Source organism: Oncorhynchus clarkii, chromosome 21, assembly GCF_045791955.1.
Source record: "Oncorhynchus clarkii lewisi isolate Uvic-CL-2024 chromosome 21, UVic_Ocla_1.0, whole genome shotgun sequence".
Classification (NCBI taxonomy): domain Eukaryota; kingdom Metazoa; phylum Chordata; class Actinopteri; order Salmoniformes; family Salmonidae; genus Oncorhynchus; species Oncorhynchus clarkii.
In genome coordinates this window covers 20,846,916-20,859,356 of record NC_092167.1, presented here as the reverse complement: position 1 = coordinate 20,859,356, position 12,441 = coordinate 20,846,916, and the positions used below count along the sequence as shown (strand labels likewise).

The window sequence follows — 12,441 nt, the reverse complement described above, 5'->3', positions numbered from 1 at the left end:
ATGGGGAGCTAACTGTCTCCAGCTGTGTGCTACTGGTTAGGGACTCCAGAGGGAGGAGCACTGGGGTTGTAGTGGTCCACTGGTGCAGTTATTTTGAGAGATTCACTACTTTGTAATTACAGCAGGCCTATCCACCCTGAGACTGGACACTCCTAAACAGCACCCAAACTCTCCAAGACTTCAGTGTGTTTTCTTTGAGGACTACAGGGTTTGTATTGTGTTTCCTTAACTGCCCAATCAATAAAATGTTGTTTGGGTCACTTGAATTACACAAATTTTTGGTAAAAGTGGTAATGTTTTTGACATTTTGGGAAAAGGATTGCAGGGTTTGAAATAGCACTTTGCCTTGTAGCCTTAGAGTGGTTCCCCCGTGGTTCGATTCATGGAGGGCACATTTCATTATGATTGACAAGTATTGTGCAAATGTGACATTTCCGTCACTCTAAACCATAATGAATTATACAGCTTTGTTAGACTGTCAAAAATAACAAACAATGAAATTTGTTTATGCATGACAACATACTGTTAAAGATGAATCAGAAAAGAGACATTTTCAAACTCGTCTTGGATATACATGTATCTAATGTTTAATTACAATTGCACAGCAAATTTGTCCATTTTATCCCCATTCTCAAAACTCAGTCAGCTCGATATTACAAAGAAACAGCATTTGGTTAAAATATAGGAGACATGTCGACCATTTTGTCTGCCTCTGGGTTATGTACTGTACACTCCTTTGAGACCAATGATAAAGGCAATATTATACATAGTTTACAATTAAGGTACATTTAGAACGTCCCTGGAATTTGAACCGGAATGATGGATGGACGATACCATGAAACAGTATTAGCGTTGATTTACAAACTGAAAACTTTGGTCTCCTCCTCCTCTTAGGTTCTTTAGATGAAAAACATATTTGAGATAGGATCTCTATAGCCCTGTCCTATGCTTGGTATGAGATGGGGGTTGAGGGAGACATTGTTTGATGTCATAATAGTATGGTGGACAATTGTTTATTTGACCAATCGTGTCACAGCTCAAAGGATATGTCTAAGGTCAACAAGTACCCAAGGCCAACAGAGCTCTGCAAACGGACGACATAATGATCTAAGACCATGAATCCTTTAACGCTGCTCAAAGAACATACATCCGTTGACCTAGAGACGTGTTTCCCAACACCGGTCGTTGTACACATTGTTGTTGTAGCCCTGGATTAACGCAAACTCATTGAGGGCTTGATGATTAGCTGACAAGTGGAACCAGGTGTGCTTGTCTAGGTTTACAATAAGGATGTGTACTGGAGGACCAGGGTTGGGAAACACTGGCCTAGAGCATATCAAAACATTATCCCACAAACAAGCTACAGGAAACTACAAATGGTTTGTCCATCATTTCTAATAAACAAAGGGAGGGTTCATGGACAATATTTTCTTTAAAGTTGGTGGAGCTATAGACACAACTGGGGTATTCACCATGCTGCTCAAGAAGGGAGAGTGAATTTCAGAGATTTGGGATTTCTGAATAACGGACTCTCACCCTTCCTTGGCAGTATACAGAAATGTCCCAGTTGGCTATGAAACAAAATCATCTTCACCTCCCTCACGGACAAAGTAGTTCCCATCATGTGATTATTATGTTCCCCTTTGTGCTTCTGACCTTAGTTGTGGAGCATGGTCAAAGAGCAAGTAATAATGGCCTACAACCTTCCCCTTTAGAATCAGTGTTGAATGGAGAGCGATTTTTGGCACACTCGGTATCAATGCAAATCTGCATTGATACTAAGTACGAAGAGGTTCGCTGTTCATTCATTTTATATTTGTGCTCTTTAGGAGCTTTGATGGCTGCATGATATTTTTACACATCTAAACCCTTGAAAATCAGTCACTTTGTTCTTGAGTTTATCCTCTTTGTGGAGTGTGCTCAGCGGCTCCCCCTAGCTGCTGATCTTGGTCAGCATCTTGTTGATGGCCTGCTTGACGTGGGTGGTGGAGCTACGGCGCCTGGCCTTGCCCTGGACCACCTTGCGGCGTCTCAACTCGCGACACAGCTCATGGAATGCTTCCGCCACCATACCACCCTCGTCGGCGCACGCCGAGCACTCGTAGAAGGCACACGCCATCTCGGCAGCCAGCCGCTCGCCCTCCTCTGTGCCCACCTGTCGGGCATGGTCTAGGTCGGCTTTGTTGCCCACCAGAACCAACGGGACATTCTTGGGTTTCTTGACTTCCTCTAGGAGGCCTCGCAAAGGAGCCACTTCGTCAAAGCTGCCCCGGTCAGTGATGTCATAGACAATGACGAAGCCATCGCCCCAGCGCATGTGGCTCTCCTTCTGCTGCGTGTCCTCCTGAGGTAAAGATAAAGGAGGGCAGGATATTTTTTTAGCAACAATCTTTCGGCAACTAGCTAGCTAATTAGAGTACTGTTGACCAATAGGCCCACTTGTTGTCTGGCATATCCACAAGGCAAAGAAACAATAACTCTATGCAAGCCTTCATTGAACATGTGATGGAGAATTGAGGCATCTGAACAGAGCTTTTTATAAAATAACTTCCACTATGTTTTCAGCGGATACAAATGCTTTATTTCTCCTTTCTCAACATAACACTTTTTAAATCCCCCAGATTTGAACAGTCGGCTACCCTTCTGAACTGGGTACAAATTTCAGCAGCTGCTCCTGATTTCATCAAGTCGGTACAGCCAGTCCTGTCGTAACAAAACTTACTAGTCGTGTGATGAAAAAAAATGAAGTCTTAAACTTGCATGACCCAGCGATATTCTTGACCTCAACTGTTATTGGTAATAATAACTTACTTTGTTACAATAACTGTTGCATAACTGATACTTGACATCTATAACTGACCGACTTCTGAACTTATCTGATTTATGAGGTATAAGGATGCCTTCAGGGTCCAAGAAGAATCAAGAATCAAAAGGCTTGATATATGTACTCACCACTTTCAACAGCTTTGAAGAGAACAAAGAAACCTCAGCTCTACACTGGCTCTCTGACAGAGAAAGACATGTCTAGCAACGCTTGGTTAGGCCCTCACCTAAACTCTCACTCCCTGCACTCTCAAAATAGAATTCAATGTAATGAGCGAAGGATGACTTGGCTTGATGTTTCACAGGGGAAATTAGTAGCAGGCAGAACACCTACGTACTCAGACTAGCAGCAGCACATTTATCGTATAATGTGTTTACCCAATGGCTGATTAGAACAGAATAGAGCAACGCTAACGAGGATTTGGTTTAGCTAGGACTGCTACTGTGAATAAACTCTAAGTCATCATTATACAGTAGGGTTGAACTGGGATATTCAATTGACTATGAATTATTCTTATTCTATTGCCAGTCAGAGTATAAACATTTCTCTACACAAATGTCTGTTTTCTGTGCAAAGTTGCTGAAGCTCCAACCTGTCCGGCTGTGTCAAGGATCTCCATGGTCACAACCTCATCGTCTATGGTTGCTTGATGGCGATATGTTGATTCTGGAAAGAACAAAAAGACAAACCCCATTTAGAAGATGGTAACATGTTTATGTCTATCATGCACCGTTGAGCCCACCTGGTTGTTTAGGTGGTCAATGAACCCCATCAAGTTGAATTGCTTCAGCTTTACCAATAGGAGAGGTGGATACAGATGTGAATGCTGGCTATGACCCTCTTTGTTATACCTAGATGAGAAGTAGTTTACCTGAAATGTCTCTTGTAAAAATAAAAATAAATCTGTGTAAACTCTCAAAAACCCTAAAAGGCACTTCTCCCTGTTCAAAACATGCTTTTTCAAGCATGGTGTGCAGCTACTATTGGAGACGGCGGGGGTCTGTAGTTTAACCGCCAGTAACACTAGAACGCTCTGGTTGGGTGTTAGTTAGCTGTGCGTGTCATCATCCCTGCCTCTACCCAGGTGCCCTCTGGGACATAAAACACTGTGTGCGTGTGAAATGTCACCCAGCGTGACCGCTAGGGTGTTGATTTACTGCCTTCTATAGCTAGAGGGTAGCCTGGGTCTCACAGGACGTCCCATTTCAGCTGCCATATCCACACACACGTGCAAGCGCACACCTGAACACACACACACACACGCAAGTACACACACCTATGTGTGTTTGGGTATTGACAGCATGAACAGGGAGGCTAGGGGATGATTTAATGGTCCAACCTACATATCTGAAGATCTTGAGGGCCAACACCACAGTCATTTTCCTGGCAGCAAATAACTCATTTCCTAGTGAGAACCTGGAGCTGCTGTTGGTGTTATTTTAGAATGCTGAAAGAGAAAGTCTCATACCAGAATATTAACTGGAAACATCAACAGATCAGCCCCCATCTCAAGCTGTTTGTACTTTTAACTACTACGCCTCTTAGAAATGTGTTTTCTTGTTCTGCTCACTCACTGGATTGCCAAGCATTTGCTTTCCTATTTGTTTCTACCTGTGATATTTATTCCTGTGATTGCGCAATGTCATAACCTCCATAAATTAGATTAATAGTCGATTTCTAGTAGGTAGTAGTTATTGTAGTAGATTTCTCTGCTCCTTTTTATTGAGGAGTGGCTTGGTAAGACTTCATTTCATGAGGTAAATAAGATTAGATCAGAGGGGGGTATAAATTGTTGTTCACAGCTACTTTCTGCATCGGCACGAACACAAAGGTAACTTTTTGTATTAATGACAAGCCAACTTACATAATTACTCTGCTCACATGCTTCCCATTGAGTGACAATTAATGGAATTCTCATATTCCTATTCTACGGTAGAGAGATAATATTAGCGGTTGTGTATGTTAGCTGGGCAGGGTGGAGTCGGATAAATAAATAGTTTACAATTGAACAATAAACAGAGAACCACCAAATATGAAAAAGCATAGAAATGTAGAACTCTGTTTTTTAATTGTGGGGGAAAAGTTCTGACAAGACTGCCGCAATGAGCAGGGTTTGCCGCCATTGTCAAATTATTGGTGTCATGGCAACAAGCATGACAATGCTCCGGTCCAGAGCCAGGAAAACGCATTCCCCAGTGGAGGCTGTAGAGGGGACGACGACTCATAATAATGGCTGGAACTGAGCCAAAGGAATGGCATCAAACACATGGAAACCATGTGTATGATACCATTCCTCTGAATCCGCGCCAGCCATTACCACGAGCCCGTCCTCCCCAATTAAGGTGGCACCAACCTCCTGTGGCATTCACACACATAGATTATATGACTATGGGAAAAGGGTATGCTTATGTAACAGTATAGACTTTACGTCCATCCCCTCGCCCCGACCTGGGCGCGAACCAGGGACGCTCTGCACACGTCAACAGTCACCCTTGAAGCATCGATACCCATCGCTCCACAAAAGCCGAGGCCCTTGCAGAGTAAGGGGAACCACTACTTCAATGTCTCAGAGCAAGTGACGTCACCGATTGAAACGCCACTAGTGCGCACCACCGCTAACTAGCTAGCCATTTCACATCGGCTACATTCACCCCCCTTTTGACCTCCTCTTTCCGCAGCAACCAGTGATCCGGGTCACGGCACCAATGTAACAGTATAGACTTTACGTCCGTCCCCTCGCCCCGACCTGGGAGCGAACCAGGGACGCTCTGCACATGTCAACAGTCACCCTCGAAGCATCGTTACCCATCGCTCCACAAAAGCCGGGGGAAGGGGAACCACTACTTCAAGGTCTCAGAGCAAGTGAAGTCACCGATGGAAACGCCACTAGCGCGCACCACCGCTAACTAGCTAGCCATTTCACATCGGCTACACTTATGTATTTATATATTGAATTGTGTATCTCCATCCCCCCGCAAAATATTTTCCTGATGTTAGTCACTGTAGCAGTCTTTTGTAATCATATTTAATTAAACCCCTTGCGCAGGTTAAATCCTAACTCCTAAACTCTGATCAGAATTGAGGGAACATCAAAAAAGAACAAGGTTTCAACATATCATATTCCTACAGTTGAATTATGTAACAATATAATAATGAAATGGAAAGCACTCTGTTGTACAACAGCTTCATTTTGCACGGCTGTCTAATTCCCCTCCCCCAAGAATCTGATAAAACAAATTAGCAGATGGCATCTCTTCGAAGTAAAGAGAAAGATGTGGTAGAGATTCTCTTATTCGTCTTATTATCATAGCTTCATCAAATCCATTTGTATGTGCAGACTGTACACCTACGCAAACTAAGTGCCTCTTGAATGTCAATCGAAACAAATTGCTGTTCATTTCATTACAGGCGTTTTGAGATTGACAGCATGGTGGTTGATTTATTCAGAGGGCTCCATTTTAGGGGTTCTATCATCATATGATGAAATGACCAATTTAGTAGACTACAAGGCACGTTATTCAAATCATATTACTTTTCTGGACTCGCATAAACCACCGAAGGATATGTGTAACCTACAGTATACACACACTGCGTACTGTTTGCAAAAACATGATTAAATTGCTTCCAGACCCTGTTCTGAAACTTCATGAAATTAATCTGTCTGGTGTTGTAATTCAATATTCTCAACGTCCATGTTTCTTACAGAGCGGTGAGCGCGGTGTCTCTCAGCCCAAAGCCTTCATCTTTCATTCAACCCTTGTGTGATGTCAGGAAATAAGCTGTGGTGGGTACTAGGTTATACTCTTGAATGCTGTTCGAATAACAAGCACTTGAGCCTGCACCAAAACGTACATCACATTCAGGGGGAAAATGGGGGAACTGTCAATGGGAATCAGAGACGTGGCTTGCAGTGAGAAAATCGATATAAATATCTGCCGAATCCAATTCCCTTTCAAGCTAATTGTTTGACAGCATGCTATAAGCATATCTTAGACCATTGGTATTTGTAGGAGTATATGTGTATATATAGCATCCATCACATTGAAATGTCTGCATGCAATGAGGCTTAATGTCTATATCATGTTACTTCTCCCATGCCAACAGTTGGGTCTGTGCCACGGTGTTATTCAACTTCTAATGAGGCTGACTCTGTACATAGCATGCCTTCGAACCATGAACCGAACAACCCCAATATTGTTCTAGCTTTAAGCAAAACATGCCACAATAGGATTTTCCTGCCAATGACGGGATGTAGGCTTACTATACGAACCTCCCCTTGCACGGTCACTGTGGTCACTTAGCCTATATATGAACCTGATTAACCGACAACGGGCGTGAAATGAATGATGCTTCGCCTCGCCCTAAACTTAAGGCATCGCCTCTATCCCTGTCTCATAATCACATCGCATTCATAGCATGTTAAATCACCGACCAGGCTAGGCTTGTGATGTAGTTTTTGCTATAAAAAAAAAACGAGGTCAGGCCTAACCTAAAAAGGCATATTGTCAGGAAATGAATCTGTATGATATGTTGAGGAGATATGGAGGAAATATACTACCACATGGGAGTGATTATTATTACTTCGGTTGCTATCTTGATATGATAACTCGCAGCGATAGAAGGCTTTGACCAACGCAGCACGGTCATCTCTGGATCAAAACAGCCTTTGAGGTCAGATAAAGCCTTTGATACCCAAAATCATAGGGAGAGTGCTTTACTGGCTGCACAAAACACACTAAGACTAGTGTTGTGCAGGTTGTTTTCAATGTTGCCTAGGACAGCAGGAGGGGAGCAGGAGTAGGTAGGGTGTCTTACCAAGCGTTGGGTCATACTCCCAGATGAAACGTCTGGTCAGAAACCTCACCACTAGAGCTGTAGAGGTGGAGAGAGGGATAGATAGGGAGGGAGGGAGGGAGGGAGGGAGGGAGGGAGGGAGGGAGGGAGGGAGGGAGGGAGGGAGGGAGGGAGGGAGGGAGGGAGGGGTGAATTAACATACTGTGCTGTAATTTAATTCAATCAATCAACTTAAATATAGAGCAAGTGAAAACATGAAGATAGGATTATGTCTTGATAGACAGGGGTAATCAGTTTGGGTGGGATGGAAAACTCTCCCCACTCGGTATCAGATGCACAGAGTGCTCATCTGATTACACAACAATTTATTCAGTTCAAAGGGACAACAACCTCGCTTTTATATGCACATCTAAATCAGAGCCACCTACAAGCAGGAATGGATTAGAGACAGATGCTTGTAAGCCTCAAAGGAACCGTGTGCATACAGATACAGCAGCATGTCATCTGAATATGTATTAGCTGTCTGAATTGTTTTACATCTTCAAATACAGTGTGTTCAGAGACAGCCTGCTAGACCAGACATCCGTTCCTCAAATATCTAATCTTTTTTTCACTTTGTGTCTTTGTTGTCAAATGTGAAATGCATAAGACCATTCTATCCAATGATAGTCATTCCCATAGAAAATAACACTACACTCTAAAAAATGCTGGGTTGTTTGGATGACCCGACTGCTGGGTTGCCAGGCATTAGGACATTTAGTTGGGTTGTTTTCTTTAATAACTGATGGGTTATTGATCCTGGGTGCTGGGTTATTGATGCTGGGTTATTGAGATATGACCCAGCAGTTCAGATCAGAAGACAGGATGGGTGGGTGTTTCAGGTAGTTACTTTTGGCCACCCGTGAGAGTAAATGTTAATATGTTCTGTTGTATTATCACATGTTAAGGTTGAACACTGACACCTTTGTGGCTTAAATGAGGGTTACAAGTGTTTGAGTTTCTAAAGAGCCTATGCATATCCCAATGTTGGGATAAATAATACATATCCTAATATTGAATCTCAATGTTGTGATATGTATATAATAATGTTGTGAAATGTATTAGAGTTTAATGTGCAAAATATATTCAAGAATATTTTTTAATTTTCAGTGTTGAAATTTATCACGATGAACAGGAATTACATTTGCCCTCACGAGTGTCCAAAAATAACTATCTGGAAGCCACGCCTCATGAAAATAACCTATGGATTACATCACCCAGTGTGTGTTCTGTCCAATATTTACCCAGCGCTGGGTTACCAAATAACCAAAATTTGGTTGTTTTTAACCCAGCATTTTGTTAAGTGTAGCGCTATCGTCATTCTGAAGGTAGAGTCTCAGTTCAAATGATGAAATATCCTTATGTGCCACAGGATTGGAACTTTGACTTACTGTCCTTATTGTAGAATTTTAAACCCACTGGATATAGTCACTGTAGCCACTTCCCTGTGGTTTAGAAGAGTGTTGTTTTACCAAAGGTAAAAATAGCTTTGGAGGAAGAAAAATAGCTTTCTACCTATGATTAATCCCACTCCTCACTTCAGCTGTGCCATACATTATTATCCAAAAATGTTAAGCAATTGAATTTCTCTCTTTATTAGGCTACTGAAAGGCTGTTTATTGTGATCTGATATTTTAATTGCATGTAGTGCCTTTATTTGACACTAAGATCAAATAAGTGTTGTAGAGTGTGTTATTTACAGAGTTGATATTTCAGTTGATAGTCTATTAACTCCAAGTAAATACAATAACTTTGGACACTGCAGACATCATTGCCATTCAACTAGGTTGAGATGTGAAGATAACCGCTTGGTAATTCTATTCAATGTGTTAGCTATGTAAGAGGTATTCGAGACATTAAAGAAAAGTGTTTTCCACAAGTACATCGAGTAGCCAGCCAAATAGAAAAAGTAGCCAGTCGCCCCCCAGGGTTCTAAAAGATTTTCAAATCAAATGTTATTGGTCACATACACATGGTTAGCAGATGTTAATGCGAGTGTAGCGAAATGCTTGTGCTTCTAGTTCCGACCATGCAGTAATATCTAACAAGTAATCTAACAATTTCACAACAACTACCTTATACACACACAAGTGTAAAGGAATGAATAAGAATATGTACATGTAAATATATGGATGAGTGATGGCCGAACGGCATAGGCAAGATGCAGTAGATGGTATAGAGTACAGTATATACTTTCAAATGAGCTCTATGTTGGTGGCCTCTGGTACATTCTAATTCCTTGAGTCTGTATACCCAGCTGATTAGCCGATGGCCGAACTTGATGTCAACAGTTAGGGACAGTTCTAAATTTACTGGGGTGGTCTAAAATAGGGGAGGGTGGCAGGTAGCCTAGGGGTTAGAGCGTTGGGCCAAGCAACTGAAAGGTTGCTGGTTCGAAAGCTGACTCGTCAAAGTGAAAAATCGGTGAATGTATCCTTGAGCACGAAACTTAACCCTAATTTGCTCTAGGGGTGCTCTACTACTATGGCTGACCCTGTAAAACACATTTCATGCATCTATCTGGTGTACAGTGAGGGAAAAAAGTATTTGATCCCCTGCTGATTTTGTACGTTTGCCCACTGACAAAGAAATGATCAGTCTATAATTTTAATGGTAGGTTTATTTGAACAGTGAGAGACAGAACAACAACAACAAAAAAATCCAGAAAAACGCATGTCAAAAATGTTATAAATTGATTTGCATTTTAATGAGGGAAATAAGTATTTGACCCCCTCTCAATCAGAAAGATTTCTGGCTCCCAGGTGTCTTTTATACAGGTAACGAGCTGAGATTAGGAGCACAACTTTTAAAGGGAGTGCTCCTCATCTCGTGGAGTTGCAATAATCATGAGAACGGTGAGGAATCAGCCCAGAACTACACGGGAGGATCTTGTCAATGATCTCAAGGCAGCTGGGACCATAGTCACCAAGAAAACAAATTGGTAACACACTACGCCGTGAAGGACTGAAATCCTGCAGCGCCCGCAAGGTCCCCCTGCTCAAGAAAGCACATATACATGCCCGTCTGAAGTTTGCCAATGAACATCTGAATGATGGGTGAAAGTGTTGTGGTCAGATGAGACCAAAATGGAGCTATTTGGCATCAACTTAACTCGCCGTGTTTTGGGGGTGTTTTTCTGCTATGGGGACAGGACAACTTCACCTCATCAAAGGGACGATGGGCGGGGCCATGCACCATCAAATCTTGGCTGAGAACCTCCTTCCCTCAGCCAGGGCATTGAAAATGGGTCGGGGATGGGTATTCCAGCATGACAATGACCCAAAACACACGGCCAAGGCAACAAAGGAGTGGCTCAAGAAGAAGCACATTAAGGTCTTGGAGTGGCCTAGCCAGTCTCCAGACCTTAATCCCATAGAAAGTCTGTGGCGGGAGCTGAAGGTTCGAGTTGCCAAACGTCAGCCTCAAAACCTTAATGATTTGGAGATTATCTGCATAGAGGGGTGGGACAAAATCCCTCCTGAGATGTGTGCAAACCTGGTGGCCAACTACAAGAAATGTCTGACCTCTGATTACCAACAAGGGTTTTGCCACCAAGTACTAAGTCATGTTTTGCAGAGGGGTGAAATACTTATTTCCCTCATTAAAATGCTAATCAATTTATTACATTTTTGACATGCGTTTTTCTGGATTTTTTGGTTGTTATTCTGTCTCTCACTGTTCAAATAAACCTACCATTAAAATTATAGACTGATCGTTTCTTTGTCAGTGGGCAAACGTACAAAATCAGCAGGGGATTAAATACTTTTTTCCCCTCACTGTATGTGACAAAAACATCTTCAATTGTCAAACTTCTTTTTTCGCTTTGGGTTGTGCTGTTTTATATTGTGCACAGGGGAAGCTAGTGTGTTTTTTCCCCTGGTTTACATTAGAGGTCGACTGATTATGAGTTTTCAACGCTGATACCGATACCGTTTATTGGAGGACCAAAAAAGCCGATACCGATTAATCTGACGATTTTAAAAAAAAATGTATTTTTTTTTAATAATGACAATTACAACAATACTTAATGAACACTTATTTTAACTTAATATAATACATCAAAATCAATTTAGCCTCAAATAAATAATGTAAAAACAAAGTGTTGGGGAAGAAAGTAAAAGTGCAATATGTGCCATGTAAGAAAGCTAACGTTTAAGTTCCTTGCTCAGAACATGAGAACATATGAAAGCTGGTGGTTCCTTTTAACATGAGTCTTCAATATTCCCAGGTAAGAAGTTTTAGGTTGTAGTTATTATAGGAATTACAGGACTATTTCCCTCTATACCATTTGTATTTCATTAACCTTTGACTATTGGATGTTCTTATAGGCACTTTAGTATTGCCAGTGTAACAGTATAGCTTCCGTCCCTCTCCTCGCTCCCCCCTGGGCTCGAACCAGGAACACAACGACAACAGCCACCCTCGAAGCATCATTACCCATGCAGAGCAAGGGGAACAACCACTCCAAGTCTCAGAGCGAGTGACGTTTGAAACGCTATTAGCGCGAATCCCGCTAACTAGCTAGCCATTTCACATTGGTTACACCAGCCTCATCTCGGGAGTCGATAGGCTTGAAGTCATAAACAGCGCAATGCTTGACGCACAACGAAGAGCTGCTGGCAAAATGCACGAAAGTGCTGTTTGAATGAATGCTTACGAGACTGCTGCTACCTACCACCGCTCAGTCAGATACTTATATGCTCAGTCAGATTATATGCAACGCAGGAAACGCTATATAAACTAGTAATATCATCAACCATGTGTAGTTAACTAGTGATTATGAT

The 12,441-nt window shown here is 42.1% G+C and overlaps 1 protein-coding gene across 2 annotated transcripts in view; it reads right to left on the bottom strand.

Annotated features, from left to right (window-relative positions):
- Nucleotides 1–564: 564 nt before the first annotated feature.
- LOC139378733 (ras-related and estrogen-regulated growth inhibitor-like) overlaps nucleotides 565–12,441 on the bottom strand; it is a 56,293-nt gene continuing 44,416 nt past the window's right edge. The window contains exons 3-5 of one of the 2 annotated variants that reach the window (XM_071121178.1): nucleotides 7,640–7,696; nucleotides 3,417–3,490; nucleotides 565–2,344 (exon numbers count right to left, since the gene is read on the bottom strand). In XM_071121178.1, coding sequence (XP_070977279.1) covers nucleotides 1,934–2,344; nucleotides 3,417–3,490; nucleotides 7,640–7,696 — 542 coding nt within the window. In that variant the 3' untranslated portion in view covers nucleotides 565–1,933. The remainder of the gene's footprint in view (nucleotides 2,345–3,416; nucleotides 3,491–7,639; nucleotides 7,697–12,441) is intronic. The other variant, XM_071121179.1, reaches the window with a different exon arrangement.